This window comes from Chamaea fasciata, unplaced genomic scaffold (assembly GCF_029207755.1).
Source record: "Chamaea fasciata isolate MVZ Bird 193981 ecotype frontalis unplaced genomic scaffold, bChaFas1.0.hap1 SCAF_6, whole genome shotgun sequence".
Taxonomy (NCBI): Eukaryota; Metazoa; Chordata; class Aves; order Passeriformes; family Sylviidae; genus Chamaea; species Chamaea fasciata.
Genome location: NW_027094091.1, coordinates 47,330,008 through 47,347,745, shown reverse-complemented (window position 1 = coordinate 47,347,745; position 17,738 = coordinate 47,330,008). Strand labels below are relative to the sequence as shown.

The following is a 17,738-nucleotide window of genomic DNA, read 5'->3' as shown; positions in this document are numbered from 1 at the left end:
CAAAAAAGACTGCCCACCCTCAAATCTTCATTCTGAGTAATGAATGACTTGAAAATCTTACTCTTTTTGGAAAGTATTTACTTGTGTAGCTGATTAAATTCTAGCAAAAATCTTTGAAAAGTCTCCCCTGACTTGTGTATCCTACATACTTTGTAAATCTGTTGTAAGCCTCTTTGCCTCTTTCTTCTTTTTTCCATTTCCTTTTCATTGTAGTCATGTTTTCCATTTGCTGCAGCAACCTCTTTGGACTATTCAACATTTTTGACTAAAAATGTGGATAACAAAGCCACACTGGCACTCATGGGAGTGTTAACACTGATGTCCATGGGCATTGGAGAGAATATGAAAATCAGTGCCCACTGTCACAGACCCAAGGATTGGGTTCAGCTCAGTAGTTAAGTTTTTGCATAATATTTGTACATGCACATCCTAACAGAAGTTCACAAAACACAAATGCTTACATTGAACCAGATATGCTTAAGTTTCCTGATAAATTGAGGCAACAAGCTGGGCTACTTATGATACTGATTAAAAAAAAGAAGGTTTTTTTATGTTGATTAAAATTATTAACTGTGTAAGTACATAAAAGTACTCACTAACCTATCAAAGAAAAGTGGCCAGGCCAGCATCCAGCTAGATGCAAATACTCAGAGGAATAAGATTATAGGCAAGCACAGGACTTCTCCCAGTTGCATTCTTCCAGCTTCAGCCAACAGTCACTTAGACACATCTGGGGCTGGAAGTTCAGTACCAACCAGTGCAATCACTCCTCTCTGTCTCCATCTGAGCAGTTCCCACATGTGGCTCCCACAGCATCATGTGGCAATGAGCTCCACAACATGAAAAAGTAGTTCCTGGCTGTCTGATAATTTCACACTGTCTGCTCTTGGCTCCTCTTCTACAGCAAACATTGAGTGATTGCTCCCCACTCACCTTCTTCTGACTCTTCACTACTTTATTTCTCTCCATCCTGTTCTCCCATAGGCATCCCTTTTCCAAACTGGGTCATCGCGTTCTATTTACCTTCTCCTGTATTTAAGCAGTTCTTGTGTTATGTTCATCCCTGCTGTCCTCCTTCTCCACTTAATCCTGACCGTTTTTATATCTTTTAACAGATACTCAGCACCATGAGATTAGAACCAGTTTAAAAAGGCCCTCTGGGGTTTTTTTCCCCACTTCCTGATATTTCACTTGGCTTTTATTTTTATATGTTTTTAGTATTCAATTTTTGTCTCTCTGCTGCTGCTTCACTGTGAAAGATAACTAAACTGACTCTAAACTACAGGTTATCACTGTATGTGCCAAATTGCAATCACATGATGCCATATATATTGTTTTACTATTAGAAATGGAATTTTACCCATGGGATTTATCTCTCAGCTGGTCAGTATACTGGCATTCACTGCAACTCTTTAAGTGGTCCACTCAAGTTTTTACTGTTGTGAATAAATTTTTGTAAAAATTTCTGGGCCCATTTTCCAGAATGGAAAATTTGCCAACAAGTTGGACAGAAAGATTTATGTGAAGCTTTGCTCATAGCTTCCCTGTATGGTGAAATGCGGCAGTAATCCTGTTATTTTTGATCAATTAATAGTTATTCTAATCAGTTATGAAATGGATTATACCTTGGCAATTCCATTTCTTTAAAGTTTTTGTAGTTGAGCTATGGCTCCATTGGCACAAGTATTTGAAGAGCAAAGATGGGGTAATTTTATTTTGATCTGCCATTAATCTGGTAAAAAAATGTCAAATCTTTTTGAAAGAATAACTTTGATATTTTACTCGCACATACAATTAAGGCTATGTATTGAGAGAGTGTTTTCTGAGGTAGGCTGGGAGGAAGAAGGAAGCTTCAGCCTCACACTTACTGTCAGGAAAGAGGAGCATGAGAGATTCTTTTGTTCTGAAAAATATTGAGGTGAAACATACAGTTAAAATGAACTTTAGAAGAAGCAAACATTCACAAAATGTGCTCCAGTACCTACTCTTTAAATTGATTTCCCAACAATAGGGAAATTTAGGGCAGAAGGGCATCAAAAGTTAAAGCAGTGACCATTTTACTCACAAATGGTCAAAGAATACAAGAACAAACACTTCCAGTGAAGTCAAGAGCATCAGGAGCAGCTGAGATCCCCATACTGTAGGGACAGAGATGGGCCTTGTACCACTGACAGGGCACGAATTTTGTTCATGGCTGCTCTTGTCTGCTCCGACTGTTCAGCAATGTGGATCACCCTGCCTGACTTTCATCCCTGTGCCACCCCAGCATCCTTCATGCACTCCAGCTGCTGTCTCGCAGAAACTCACCTGCCCTTTTAACAAAGGGTAAAATTCAAATTAAAGGGGCTACACTGCAAGAGTAAAACAACAACACCACAAAAAAACTGAAACAAAAAAAACTCATTCACACATACATACACAAAAGCACAAACTCTACAACTTCAGAACCAAATACTGACCAGCTGACAGAAGGAGCACTGGAGGTCAAACCAAGGAAAGAGAGAAAATCAAATCCAGAAACTGTCAGTCTGTGTTGTGCAATCTGTTTTCACAGAATCAGCTAAATCTGAACTCGTGAATTCCACTTCAACTTTTGCTCCTACCAGTCCTATATCCATGGTATCTGGGAAATGACTTAAACATGACTCTGGAGAACAGCATGGGACCAGTGCTTCCAAAAGGCTAGAGTCAATACGTTCACATATCAGAGACATGTGCCAGGGTAGCCGTCCCAGCTGCACAACACATGATGTGTCAACTGCTTTACATAGGGTGGGTCAGGAAGAGGCTCATTAAAGACAAGCACTACAGCTCTCCTTGCAACATCTCTGCACTCTGCATTCTCATCCAGTTTTACAGAAAAAAATAAAAAAAAGAAAAAAGAAAGAAAAAAGAAAAAAGAAAAAAAGAAAAAAAGAAAAAAGAAAAAAAGAAAAAAGAAAAAAGAAAAAAGAAAAAAAGAAAAAAAGAAAAAAGAAAAAAGAAAAAAGAAAAAAGAAAAAAGAAAAAAGAAAAAAGAAAAAAGAAAAAAGAAAAAAGAAAAAAGAAAAAAGAAAAAAGAAAAAAGAAAAAAGAAAAAAGAAAAAAGAAAAAAGAAAAAAGATGCTAGTTTAAGAAAAAAGTTACTCTGGATAAAGATTGTAACCCAGAGAAAAGGGCCAGCATAACCGTGTCTGCTACATTAGATACGATCTGTAACTGATCTTTTATATAATTATTTCATCATTGAGGAAACAGCATAAACTATTCTGATTTAATTTTTCTGTAAAAATAATTATAACAAATTATTCTGATGACTAAATTTGGACTACCTTACATAGGTAATGATAGGGAAGAGAGGTCCTCATCCCTGAGCATTCCTTGCCAGAGTCTCAGACAGACGACTTCCTCTGAGTTTCTCTTGTGCATGGAAAAGACCATGACACCACTCCCTAAATGCATGCAGAACCTAGTTCCCACTGAAAACATTCAGGGAGTTAGGTACATAAATACATTTCAGACTCATCCTATTGATAAACAGTGCCAAAGCTTTGAGACGGCTTTCTGAGCAGAAGTATGTGGCACTTCTTGGATAAGAAGGGCAATAAAGCAGCACACTTTGCAGAGCAAAGAGCTGAAGTGTAGCATTTCTGGGCAGCATGAACTTGCATCTATGGCCAAATTTCTTTGGTGCATCTGCTGGAAAGCAGTGCTGGAGCAGAATGAGTTACATGACTTTTGTTCGGGTACTGAATTGTCACCACCATTATGGATGCTACCTTCAGTGTACCTAAAAGCTGTTCCAAAGAAATTAAGATATCCTCACATGGCTGTTAAAGAAAGTAATGTGTTTTCTTTCACTTTAGTGATCCTTGACTATTCTGACCCTTTAACAGTAAAAGAGACTTCAATCCCACCAAACTTAGAAGTGACAAGGGCACCCCAGACCTGGTACTCACACCCCACTATCACACCTGTTCGTACGATGTCTCCATTGGCTTCGAGTCATCTAAAACCTTTAAAACAGAGCTAAGGCAGTGCTATCCTCCTCACCTGTGTGTGCCTATTGAAGAGGATCTTGTGGGTAACTCTCCAAGACAAGAGCCTGACAGTAGATACCCCTTCCACTGTCAAATGGCACCTCGGCTAACTGGAACTGTCTGTGGCACAAGCTTGTTCAGAAAAATCAGAGATTTCCAGAGTGCTAATCCCTCTCACACAGACAATCTGCAGCCCATTTGCTGTTCTGTTTTGACTTCATTTTTTAACAGGGCCTTAAAACATATTTTTCGGTAAAATGACAACGTTCTTTTCTGCCCTCTTTGTTCATGGGGCTTTGTGTGCTCATAAACAGTTTAAGAGTTCCCTTTACACCTGCAGTGCACATGTGTGCCTAAAATAAAGATTCTCTTATCTGTTCTTCACCGATAACTTGAGAGGATAGTGCTTAAGAAAAGGCATCATCCTTATAACTGTAATGGACAAAACCAAACCCAAGTCCCAAACCCACAGCAGTGACAGTGAGGCCAGCATGTCTGGGGAAGGACAGACCCTCAAAGTTAGAGCAGAGAGGCTGAGAGAAGGGCAAGCAGACCCTTTCCAGGTGGCAAATCCTGCTCAAAGACACAAGCACACCTCCCGTACTATCTCATGGTTTTCCTCCATCTTTTATTGACCTTCCTGGACTCTGTGTTGCTTATTTGAAAAATCATGCCAAAAATGCTTCCCAGTTAGCATAATCTGAGCTATGCTGAAGCTGTGCTGCTACTCAAAACCCTCTTGCTAAGGAAAAGCCCCCCATGGACTTGTTTCCTCAGCAGGAGGTGGACCAATGGATTGCAGTGCCATGACTTCTCAGCTTCCTCATGCAGTTATAGCTCTGCTTGTGCTGACATCACTGACCAGCCCCAGCAAAGGAAAACCCAAAGACAGCCTAACCACAGAACAGTTTGGGAATGGCTTTCCCACCCTCTTGCAGCTTAAGCATCGGTACAAAGTCTGAGAGACATTTTTCTCTGCAGAGAAAACCTTAATCTTCTGGTTACACAGCATCACACACTACAATTTGATATTTAATAAACTGTCATGAAGCTGTAATACAAGTATTCACTTGGTCACTTATCCTTTTAGCAATAAAAAACAATTGGTACTGAAGTTCAGTGGCAATTTGTTGCAGCTGCTGTGGCCAGGACCCCCTCAGACAGTAATTTCCAGAGGATTCTTCTTGTTAAAAATCCATTTTCCTGGCGAGGAGTGGGATGTCTGGAAGATAGCAATGGGGACAAATCCAAGCACAGAAGTTTACAAGCATTCCTAAAGTGCATTTTAAAAACTCTGTATTTATTTAAACAATTACAAAAACATTGTATGCAGCTAAGCAGTTTAGTACTACCACCAAACTATAAGTAGACTTTTAAGCCTAGGCAATTTTCCTCTTTACCTGTAAGATGACATGAGGCAGCATTAACATTTGGCTCCACATGGAGAAAGTGTGGAGAGTGGATGGCAACCTCCTGTTTTTATGGTTCTTCCTTTATTCCCAAAATTTCCATTCCTCAATTCTGACCTAAACCCACTCTCCCAACCTACCACAGGAATTGGTTATGAAAAATATGCAAATAGAAATTTTGTTTTGTTGGGAGTAACAGCAACTGGTTTGAAAGAACAACTTTCAGTCTCGCTGGGCAACCCCATATTGTTCAGCTCACACAGAGTGGTTGGTTATATGAGTCAGATGATGTCATTATTGCTACCTGAGTGGATGATAAACTGAAATTTAAGAATGGCAGGTCTGGCAAAACATGACCATTGATATGTCCTGTCTTCCCTCCCTCCTCAAGAATGACAGGGAGATGACGTTTGAAAAAGAAAGAAAGTAAGCAAACACCTAGTACTCCTACCAAAGGGAGAGTAAAAGACTCATAGCTCAGTCTCTGTATGGGCAACCTAAAACCCCAGAAGATAGAGAGAAACACAAACTTTTATTTTTTGAGGTAGAAAACAGCATCCTGAGTCCAACACAAACCAGGAAGGAGGGCTCTGCGCTCTCATTTCCAATCCAAAAGAAAAGAAACAAAGAAATATGGCAAGTACACTGCAGTATGTACTAATCCTGACAGGTCAGGCCACAGCAGAATGTTGGTATCTTTTCAGACTGTCAAGAAGAGGTGCACCATTTTCAGTAGGAACATATAGGAAAAAAAACCCCAAAAACGAATCTAGTTCAGGACGCTACCTTGTTCTGTGTAAAAGGAAAAGTAAAGGAGATCTTCCCCCATCAGATGCACTACTTTCCCTGATGCTGCTCCAGTTAAGAATGAGATTCCAAGAATAAAAGTTGCCTGCTGCAACATCAACGTATTGTGTTCGCAGTTCCTTTAAGAGATCTCCACTGCAGTCATTTCAGATTGGAGAGAGGAGATCATGCTGACAGCAAGTCACTGCTTTACTCAAGGCAAGCTGCCAAAACACGTAGAACTGAACCCTGTCCTCTCATTCACTGGACCGATAAATATGCTTTTAAAAGCATGCACAGCCTGGTTCACACTTACATGATGCACAGAGAATGAGGCAGAGGGCTTGCAGAGTGAAGCAACACCTCATTTCCAAGCATGTGCAGAGCAGTCTGCCTTTGCTTACTGCTAAAAATGCTAAACCAGTGCCATTTGCACTACACATGTGCAACATGCATGTCTCAAAGATTCATTACTATGCATATGAAAATTCAATCATATCAAAGCTTAGCTTTAAGAAAGTCCCAAGGGGCTGAACCGTGTGCTTATGTGCTTTGAGGGGGGAAAACCCAAAAACATTTAAGTTTTTTTTTCTTTTTTGTAGCATTGCTCTGCTCTTTCTGTTAGTAAGAACAAAATAGCTGCTGAATGAGTGAACTCCATGTTCCCACAGTGTGTTTATATCCATTTATTTTCACAACTCAAGTCCGGTTTATATGAACACAAATGTATTAATCATAGATGTATTTAAGTCCGATTCCAAAAAAACTATTACCTAAATGAACAAAACCCATTATTTTATTTGAAGATTGCTGTGATTTAGTATTATGCAGTTCTTTAGTATGAACATATGTATCCTTTTAAGCCATCTCACTCTCTCTCTAACACTACTTTCTGTAGCCCATTCTAGAGCAAAGGATTCTGCAATTAGCTTGGAAGTACCATAAATCATCTATTTCCACATTTCATTACAATTTGAAAATTACTTGATGTTCATTACAATTTCCATTAGAATAAATTTGACCTTCAACCAAAAAGGAAAGAAGTCACACTGAAGAAAAGTGATGGTTTGGGGACACACACTGCCAATGCACATCCTACACTTGGCAAAAAAAAAAGACAAGCTAAAGTTCATGGTCTCTAATGAAAATAAAAACTTTTTCAGAAAAAATTCATTTTAAAAGAGTAGCAAAGAAAACCTTCTCATCTTCTCAGCTTTTGTATTGGCCTCCCACATCCATGGATATGAAGCTCATAGTAGCTTCCTATAGGTTTCAACCTAAAAGTACCAGAAACACTTCCTAGAACACAGCAGTAATACAAAGATTTCAAAAGAATTATCTTCAGTTCACTAAAAAAAAGAATAAATATAAAATTCTTAATACACATGGAATTTTACCAGTGCAGGAAAAGCAGAATGGCGGCTTCTACCTTTCTCCACCATGTCTGTGGTGTCATACAAACTTCAGCTCCTTAAATCCATCATAAACATTTCATGACTGCGGTGCCAAAACCAACACAAAGCTCTGCAGCATCAGAACAGGACATGGTGACAAGCCCATGGCAATGGCGGGCCAAGCAGGGGTTGCTGGCTCCACCACACCCTGATTCCTGCCAGCCACGATCAGTGTGTGCATGCAGACGGTAGCATGAACTTGGTAGGGACCTTGGCAAGCACATGGAGGAGGGGAAGCTCTCTGCTTTGAAGCTGTTCTCCAAATTAACATTTTTACATATATATAAAACTTAAAAAAATTAGCAGATAAACAAAACCTGGAGAGGAAAGCCATGCTGAAAAACCAAACAGAAGCAGAAGCTTAATGGGGCTCCTCCTCTGTAGAGTTGAATTCCTCCTGAATGACATTTCCAGGGTGAGGCATTTGTAAGTACAAGTGTTAAAGGACCAAAGGCTCTATTGACAAGCCATGAGATACGAAGTGCTTGCAAGATACATCCGGTGCGGAGATAATTAAGATCAAAATTAAACTCATGCTATATTTGCATCTGCAAAGCATCAGTTAATCAAACATAATGAGTTAATCAGACTCACTTTTCTGAGGGGAAAATGTAATCATGCTTCATCATCTTCTATGTTGTCATTAAGCTCTGACAGACTTTCCATACAGAAACTGACTCCTCCTAAGTACTTACACACCCAGCAGCATATCAGAATTCTAGAAATTTTCTAGGCGTTGTTGCAAAGCCAATAGGAAATATTTGTAGTAAAGCTACTTTATAGGAGCTTTTGCTGTATATTATGACATCAGTTAATAATAACAATTTGAAGGGGACACCAAGCATGACCCAGGAAAGAGATAATACTCTGCACTTCATTTTTTGCAATTAAGAGAAAAGCCAGTAGGTTGTTTAGCAAGACTGCTGCCAGTAAACCAGTATGTCACCCAGATTTTTAACACCAAACGGCAAGAGCAAAGAATTAATTCTCTGTTGGCGTCTGCAGATTTAGCAATTCGGTATTTTTTAAAATTGAAAAAAATAAAAGGCAGCTATTGGTGGATGTAATTTCTAGTTATTTAAATTAATTTATTTTTAATCCCATTTAGAAATAATTTTTACTGTCTTGGTTGCTAGCTATTTAAGATATTGTGGTTACATTTTTGGTGTCTTTAGTACATTTTCTTCTAACACTGTCAGAGCACTGCATTCAATTACTACATCTCATACTGTTTTACTTGCTACAAAGCATCATCCAAACATTTACCAGCAAGTTCTTGTGGGTAACTATGTCCTGCCCAAGAAACACACATATGTCCATGCGTTAACAGGTATGAAATCAGTATCAAATTAGACATTTGAATAAATTCCTCTTTAGTTTGGCTTCTGTGGTCTCAAACCTCTTAGCTCAAGCTGCAATAGAATTAAAAAAAAATAAACACATCTTTAACATTAAACCAAGTGCATTTGGAATACTAAGGCTTATCTGATAGCTCTCTGCCGGGCCTCTGCAGCGGTAAAACTTGTCCCAGCTTTTCACTCCTCTCTCCCTTTTCCAGAACTCATTATCTCTTAGTCAGCCCTACAGATATGCCAGTTCCCTCTACTCGATGACCCCGTTCTTCCCTCCATTGCTACTGCTCCCATCATGCTCATGGGGAAGGGACAGTCTTCAATGGGAAGCACAAACCCAAACAGCCATGCAGCAGCAAAGGGACAAAGGGAATGAGAGATACATGTTGCTGGAGAATGAGCTGAAACAACAGCTTGTGGCCAGGAGGTGGGAAGGGGAGATGACAATAGCACCCATAGACTAAAGAAGGAAAACAGCTGGAAATAAAGCTTGGTAAGTCACAGCCTACCAGACCATTAAAGGTGTTTGAATGTGAAGGTGTGCAAACCCCAGCATTGACAGAGGGGACACACCTCAGAGGAGAGAGGGGACTAAAACCCAGAGGCAAGAAGTCTAAAAGATGGTGAAGTGAATTAAAGAGGCTACAAAGTCATCAACCAGGAATCTGTGGAATAGCTATACTTTTTAAGCACCGTACAATAAGTTCTATTTTTCCTTTCAGGTTGCATCTCTATAGCTGAGCTAGAGCACTCCCACTCACATGGGAGACCTTGCCCAAATACAGTGGAAGCTATAGCTAACAGAGAGAAAAAATCAATCTATCTTCGCTGTCAGTTATGACCCTGTTCACTGTATCATTTTACCTGGAGAGGGGATATATCCAGAACACTTTCACAGACAGGTCAGGGAACTGAGGTGTTGGATGTCCCTAGAAGCATTTCTCTAAATCAAGTTTTGAAAAGAAATAAATAGCTGACAGTATATAATCCTGATCCCCCCAAAGTAACCTAGATTAGCATGCACTGTACAGCACTATTTTTGAGCATATTTTTCCCTTGTGCAAATGCTGCAGATACTTTCTGATTCTTTGTGAAATTGGGGAAACATTAAGAGTTCGCAGAAAAGGAAAAGCTGTCGTGACAGTAAAGAACAGTGAAGAGAATGAAATCTCACCGATTTAGCACATCAGTGCTTCTCATTCTCTGCTGATCCAAGGCAGTAAAGGGAATAAGAACAGAAAATAAATAATATTCCTCAGAAAGACATAAAAATGTTAAATCTGACTAAAATCCACATTTGCCCCGCCAGTCCCTCTTCAAGCTGGATCAGCTTGTTTTGCTCATGTGAGTATTTTCATTAATTTAAACTGGAACTTTGCCTGACAAAAGAGTGCTGGATCTTCCCTTTCTGGGCAGAAGCACTGTAACTACCAGCTGAAAAACATCAACACTCCAGATAAGCCATGAACTATTGTATCGGTTGATTTATTGCTGATTAAACACTCCCAAGTTGCTCCTAGTCCTGAGAATTTACACAATTGAAAAGCAAATAGGTTGGAGGCTGATGGTCCTTTCATCAGTTTTGGTGATTTCCACCACGTGTATGTACAGAGCCGAAAGCACACCTCAGAGCCCTCACAACAGCAAAATTCTATTAATTTTTCTTTAATTTGCATATCCTTGGTCCTCACTTAAACTATTTCCTAGTTGTAAACAAGACACTCAACTCACCATCTAATGTTGCCAAGATATAAAAGATCCTCTTACTTTTGAGACATTACAGATTCCACTAATTCAACAGATTGTGTTAGAAAGAAAAGCATAGCCCTGCTCTTTGGCAAGTGGCATGGTAAACTTCAGTGCAAAGTCCCATAATCTAAACAAATTAAGCACTAACCTAATAAGAGAGTACTTTAAAAAAGATTATAAAAATGTCATGTCTTAATTGGTTGATATGCGTGACACCACTGTTAAAAAACACAGCGGTTTACCAGCCCTACAGCTGGAAGTATCACTAGAGAGAAAACATTTTCACAGAAGTACTTCTTCTCTTCCCTTTTTTCTTTTCTTTTTTCTTTTATTTTCCCTTTTTTCCTTTCCTCTCTTTTCTTCTCTCTTTTCTTTTCCTCTCTTTCATTTTCTTTTCCTTGTCTTTTCCCTTCTTTTCCTCTTCTTATGGAAATTCTACATTAACTGTGCTGCTTCAGGCAGATGGCCAAAAGTAGCATCTAGAATTATTGGGAGCAAATCTGTGTCATTTTCACATACATCTGTGTGAGGCCATGCAGGATCTGGGGACAGAATCTCAGGGAGAGAGGATAAATTCAGCGCTGACAGCCCTTGATGGGAGGTCAGGCTTCACTCCCTGAGAGTCACAGCCACCAATTCTCCGGGGGTCTTTCCTTATGCTACAAACATGAAATCTTAACATGCATGATGTATCTTCTACCACTACAGATACTTACAGTGCTGTCTCTTGCTTGAAGTGTGCCTTGTGAGTTCATGCCAGTAACTGGAAGTGCCCAGAAATCCCAGAACAGGCTGGCAAGTTAGGGGCAAATCTTGCAAACACAAGTGGTGGGCAGCACAAACTGTTTTTCAGGAACTGGGTGAATTATAGTCAATAATCCTCAACAGTGCGCTGAATACACAGTGAAGCGCTGAAGATGTCGTACACAGGGGAAGGTGGCAAGACTTCCCCAAAAGGCAAAGGCTGGGCAGCACAGACTCACAAAACTCATGAGACTGATAACACTCAGTGGGAAAATAGGACCTGTACTTTGACATTTGACAAATATGTTGACAACAAAAGAAAATCCAAGGAGAATGCAAAAGAAGGTGCATTGGGCACCTCTATCTCCTCAAGGGGATTCAACATAGTAATGTAACAGTAATTAGTAAAATGTGAACTAGAGAAGAGCACAGCACTTTATTAACATGAAACTTTATCACGGCATCTCTTGCTAAACTTTGCTTAGATGTAAGGAGAGGCAACCAAATTCTGGGTAAATTACAAAGCAGTTCAGTGGCTAGGGAAAGAAAGTTTTGAGTGGTTTAAAAACAAATTGCTCACACACAGAAAATAAAACTACCACTCCTGTTACTATGCCAGTGCGCAAAACCAAATTATAACATTCAATTATTAGGAAGCTGATGTGAAACACTCAAGTAAATTTAGTGAATTGAATTTTCAGCTTCTCTGCTGCTATAAAGAAAATTTAAGCAAATACAGACTCTTCAGGCATTGGTATTTTGCCCTTTTAGCACTGAATGTTGGCAGCTCTCTTGCTACTACACTGTTGCTCACTAAAAGCAGCTGCATTTAGAGATACTAAAAATACCCAATAAAATCTATGTTTTCTGAAGAAGTCTACCTCTTTCAACATCACAGCACGCAACATTCATACCATCCAAGTTAAGACTTGAGAGGGCAGAACAGGACTGATGGCTTAAAATACTGCTTTAGAGTTTAGCAAAAGGATAGTTGAATGAAGATTATTTTCTATCAGACTTCCAAGTTTCCAGGCAGGATAGAGAGGCTGCACAAGTAAGTCAGGGTTTTTGGTTTTGGTTTTTTTTTTGGTGGGTTTGGGGGTTTTTTGGGTTTTTTTGTTTTGGTTTGGTTTGGTTTTTGGGTGTGGTCTTTTTTTCCTTCTTCTTTCCTTAACATTAACCTTCTCTTTTTTTCTATAACTTTTCCTATCTTTTTTACATTCAAGCTCTCATAACCAAACAAAACTTCCACAAGCACTGGAGCATATTCTGGACAAGGAACTTAGAATTTGTCTTCTGTCTTATTAAACCAATGACTGTACTTTAAACCATATGACAGGGATAGCATGCTTTTTTATTCTCACCAAGGATCATGATACCAGAGACCAACTTGTGAGGTGTGATTTCTAAACCCAAGTTTGTTACACTGCTGTGAATTTTTACTTCATGTTCAAATTTTCCTCACCTATTCAAATTAAACTCATTTACTGTCTTGAAAGTTAGTAAAGAAATTTCTTCATTTGCTTCTGGCAGCCTTTTGAAGGAGTCAGACAAAGAAATGCTGAAGATTATAGTTTTTTAGATTGCTCTTTCTTCCATCAGTTATTAACCCTACAGAAAAAAATGAATGGTTTACACCTCCCACTTGCACAGCTCTTAACACCTGTTATGAGATGATATTGTCCCAGGCAAGCCCAATGAAGTAAATAAATTAATTTAGCACATTAAAGCTCTGAAAACAATGTGAGGGAGAGGACAAGCAATTATTTACATACAACACACAGATGGACAGACACTCGAGCAACGAAGAGATGTCCTACCTCTCCTTGCCGGTGATAGTGCTTGGGAGGTTTTCCCATCTGCTCTAGCATTTTGCCCTTCTTACTGCTAGCAAGCATCAGTCCCTGGTGGATGCCTGCAGATCTGTTGGTTGCCTGAGTTGGAGCCTCCCCCATCAGGGTGGACTTGATGGAGTTCACCTTGGAGCTGGAGCTGTCTAGCTGGGAGCTCTCCACGATCAGGACCGCGGCTAGTAAGAGGAGACAGTAGGAGCACTTATTCCACATCAGCACGATCATCTCCCCTCCCCCAAAAGGATTATCTATTTTCTCCTTCTTTTTTTTTTTTCTTTTTTTTTTTTTTTTTTTTTTTTTAGCAATGATAACAGAAGGTGGGGGGGGAAGTCTTAAAAAATATCTCCCGAAGTTTTTAAGGAAGCATTGGATTTCAGAGCCACTCAAGGAACTGCTGTTCTGAAACACGGGAGAAAAATATTTTTTTAAAAGTATCCTTTAGGGAAAAAAAAAAAAAAAAAAAAGTGTCAAGTCTATAGGCAGTGAGCAACTGCCAGGTCTGTGATGTCTTTTTCCTCCAGATCCTCGAGAAGTCCAGGCAGTTCTCTAGAAACTGAGAGCAATAAGCTGCGAGGAAACTGCACCCGGGCAGCTCCTCGCCAGCGCAGGCACCGGCACGTTTGCTGAAGTTTCAGAGGAAAGAGTGCGCGAGTTACTTCCCCCCACTCCTCCTTCTCTTGCTGCTCAAGCCAGCAGAGAGGAAACTCAAACCAGATCCAATCCAAGCAGCACCGGCAAAAGCTGAGCTTACTTTTCTTTCACTCCCTCTCCCCCCTCTTTACTTTTTATTCCCCTCCTCCTTTTTCTGTCTTTTTCCTTAGCCTCTGCAGTCAGCAGGAGTGAAAGCGCCCGGTCTCCTCCTACTCTTCTTCCTCCTCCTCCTCCTCCTCCTCCTCTCCTCCTACAGCCCGGCCGGTGCGGGGCGAGGTGTTCTGGGCATCTGGCGGCGGGGGAGCCCCGGGACCGGCCCCTCTCGCGGCGGGGGCGCCGAGACCCGGGAGGGGCGGCAGAGCCCCCGTCGGACTTCCTGCGTTGCTGCCCCTCGCACTCGGTGTCTCCAAGTGTCTGGCTGGCCCCTCCGCAGCCTGCAACCCCCATCCCCGGGGGGCACACGCCGCGCAGAGACTTCCGTCCCCTCCGTCTCCCCTTCCCGCCAGCCTGGCGGGTTCCCCCTCTCTCCGGCGGGGTCTGCCCGGGCCGGGCCTGCCCCGCTCGGGGCTTCAGCCCCGCCGTGCCCCCTCCCCGACACCGGGCTGCCGCTCTGGGACGCGTGTCGAGGTGCTGCAGCTCCCCGAAACGCTCGGACGCTCAAAGCCCGTCATTCCCGCAGAGCTGGGAGGTCAGCGAATCCTGCCGAACCTGCTGCCCGAGCCAGCGATGTCCGCCGCCCAAGCTAAGGGCACGTCCAGCCGAGAAGGCTGCGCTGCACTCTCCCACACCTGACCCTTCTCACTGCCACAGTGCCACCATCAACCCAAGACGGCATCCACCTTCTCTATTTCCTTGGCATGAGCACACATCCAATCGTAAGAAAACTCCCAGTGCTACGAACTACACCCACACCATCCAATGCATCACCTCGCTGCAGCACCAAAACAGTGGGTTTCAGAAACAGGAAGGTATACAGGGACACAGAGCATAAAATTAGCAGCACAGTACAGCTCTTTTCGCAGCAACAGATCTAGAACGAAGCAGAGAACATCACCATGAGGCACTCAGTTACTGCCATGGAGCAGCTACAAGCCCTTGTCCTTCCCCCAGACACGTGAAAGTGGGGTGGAGGGAACAAAAGGTGGTGAGGGGAACAGCGTTCGTGCTGTCCCACGTGTTCTTGTATGAACATTACCTTGATCTGGGAACAGCGGAGAGAATTTTCCTGCTTTTCCCCTCTTCCAGAGGGTCTTTAATCTATCAATCATTTCCTCTTACCCTAGCCCTTTACATGGCAGAAGGGGGAGAACAAGAAATGTGCACTTTGAAATTTCATTTATTCTGAATTAACTGCTGTGCAAATGGCAGTTGCCAAGGCAAGAAAAACCAGAAAGGAACCAGGCACCATTTGGGCCTCCAGTGCTGCTGCTCCCTTGCAGTGAGCAGAAGCCCTCCTGGGGATTTGGGAGCTCTCTGCAGGAATGCCCCAGGAACCACACCACCTTGGATAAGGTTTTTCAAATGTTGTCTAGCTGGCATCATGAGACTGCTAGCGATGTGTCCTAACCTCATGCGCGGGTTGTATTATATTAAACAGAGCATCATGTGAAGAATGGAGTCATTTGTGTCTTTGTCCACAGCTCAAACCTTAGAATAGTTTGAGAGGATTTAAATCCGTCTCCTGGGGCAGTTTTTTGGTTTATTTATCTTCCTTATCAAATGGTCTCTTACTTTTGGGGATTACTACTATTTTTTTTTAAGTAACAAGTGAAATGACATGTCAGTGCCACGACTGAGTTTTAAAATCTTCCACAGAGTATGGCACTTGCTCTGACTCAGGCTTCAGATGAGTTTGTATATACTGGGTTTGAAACTGGAAGAAATGTTATTGGACTAGATTTCAAAAACTTAGGTTCAGAATTGATTTTTTTTTTTTTTTGCTCCGCTTGGCAAAGAGCAAAGAATGAAAAAAAATCTTCACAGCATTTCCTTTTTTTTCTATCTTTGTGCAGCTTCAAATAAACTAAAATTACCTTTCTGACTTCATCCTCAGTAATGCTCGAAGACATTTTAAAGGAAATATTTCTGAAAAATCAGAAAGCAATTTGCAGTGTCACAGGAAAGAGATATGAGCCAGACTTTTTTGATTGTTTTTGACTTGGCTTTTGACACCCAGCCCTCATGGTGCTTCAGCCCTCCCAAACCCAAAACCAAACAGCTATCTGTGTCCACAGGAAAAGCTCTAATAGGTAATATCATGGAAAATTCTCGTCTCACCTGTGTTTCTCTTACCCAGGAAGGAACACAAATTTTTCAGTCAGTGGTAGAGTATTATCCACCACAGTTTCTTGGAATAAGGGAAGACTACAAAGAGAACAAAATAATTTGATGAGACGTGCAAAGAGAATTCATGACAATAAAAACACAATACAATGACCACATGCAAATATCATACAGCTCTTCTTGAAATAAATGGACACTGGTGGTATTAAAAGAGGCACACAGCAGCTAAAGGATCAGACAGTAAGTAGACTCTGTCTAAATTAATTAAGTATATGTCTGTTAATACTTTATTAAAATTTTTACTTACGTTAATAAATGGAAAATGCAAGTCACATTACAAGTCTTTAGATGTAAATAACAAAGTCCTTGTATATCCATAACATTTAGAAATTTGAAGCAAACTTGGAAGGAATGATCAAAGCTTTTCAGCTATCTCAGAACTCATTTTGTCAGTCAGTCCCAAACTCATTTTGTCAGTCAGTCCAGATTCAGTGAAGTAGGAAGTTCATCAGTCAGTTGTATTCAGCTAAGTTTCCAGGCATTAATTTAAATTTAGTGGGAATAGAAATGGGTAACTTTCCAACAGGGCAAGACCTATCTTGTGACTCACTGCTCTGAAGGAAAGATATTTTGCAGCATCTCTGAGGAAATGGGATCAGGTTTTGCTTTATTACCCTGACAGCCATTTCTCTCTGGGGGAAGCAACAACCCACGTCACTGCAGGGCAGCTGCTGCCAGACCAACAGGATGCTCAAGACCACAAAAAGCAGAAGTAGATGGGCAGGACACTAAATCTGTGTTGGGGAGGAGCTTTTATTTTTCTCCCCTTAACAAAAGCATGATACATGGGTATACTTGTAGAGAAACAAGCTATTTGCTAGTTTGATGGGGAGGTGTTTGGGGTTTTTTTCCTCCACTTTTAACTGTCATTTAACCAATGCTTTTTCTACCTCAAATTGGTCACATACAGACTTCCAAACTGATGTGTAAATTTCCTGTGTTCCTCAATGCAGCAGCCCTGATGTACCTCAGAGTCTGTACACAGACTTATTTCACAATATCCACTTAAATAAGACAGTACGGAGGCAAAAATAGCAGGAAGCATCTCTGCTCTTCAGATATATGACTGTGCCACTACAACTTAGGTTTTGAAAAACATCAAGAACTTCTGAAACACTAAAATGCTATGGGGCACATTGTGTTTCTCCATGGCAGAGAACCAGCCACACAAAACTGTGGCCAAGTGCATGGAATGCGCTAATCCGAGGTTGTCCCACTACAGATCATGGAGAAACACAGTTCACCTCTGCATTCTCTGCTAAATTTCGATGCCTATTCTGGAGAAGCTATGGCCCACCTACTTTGTATGTGGTTAGTCAAACACCCAGAGCAATTTGGTATTTAGTGCCCAAAAGGACACTTTGCAAGTAACCATACA

At 41.1% G+C, this 17,738-nt stretch overlaps 1 protein-coding gene across 1 annotated transcript in view; it reads right to left on the bottom strand.

The window, feature by feature from the left end:
- DKK2 (dickkopf WNT signaling pathway inhibitor 2) overlaps nt 1-13,907 on the bottom strand; it is a 41,345-nt gene extending 27,438 nt beyond the window's left edge. Inside the window, exon 1 of the mRNA XM_066186267.1 lies at nt 13,334-13,907. Coding sequence (XP_066042364.1) covers nt 13,334-13,591 — 258 coding nt within the window. The 5' untranslated portion in view covers nt 13,592-13,907. The remainder of the gene's footprint in view (nt 1-13,333) is intronic.
- Nucleotides 13,908-17,738: the final 3,831 nt, after the last annotated feature.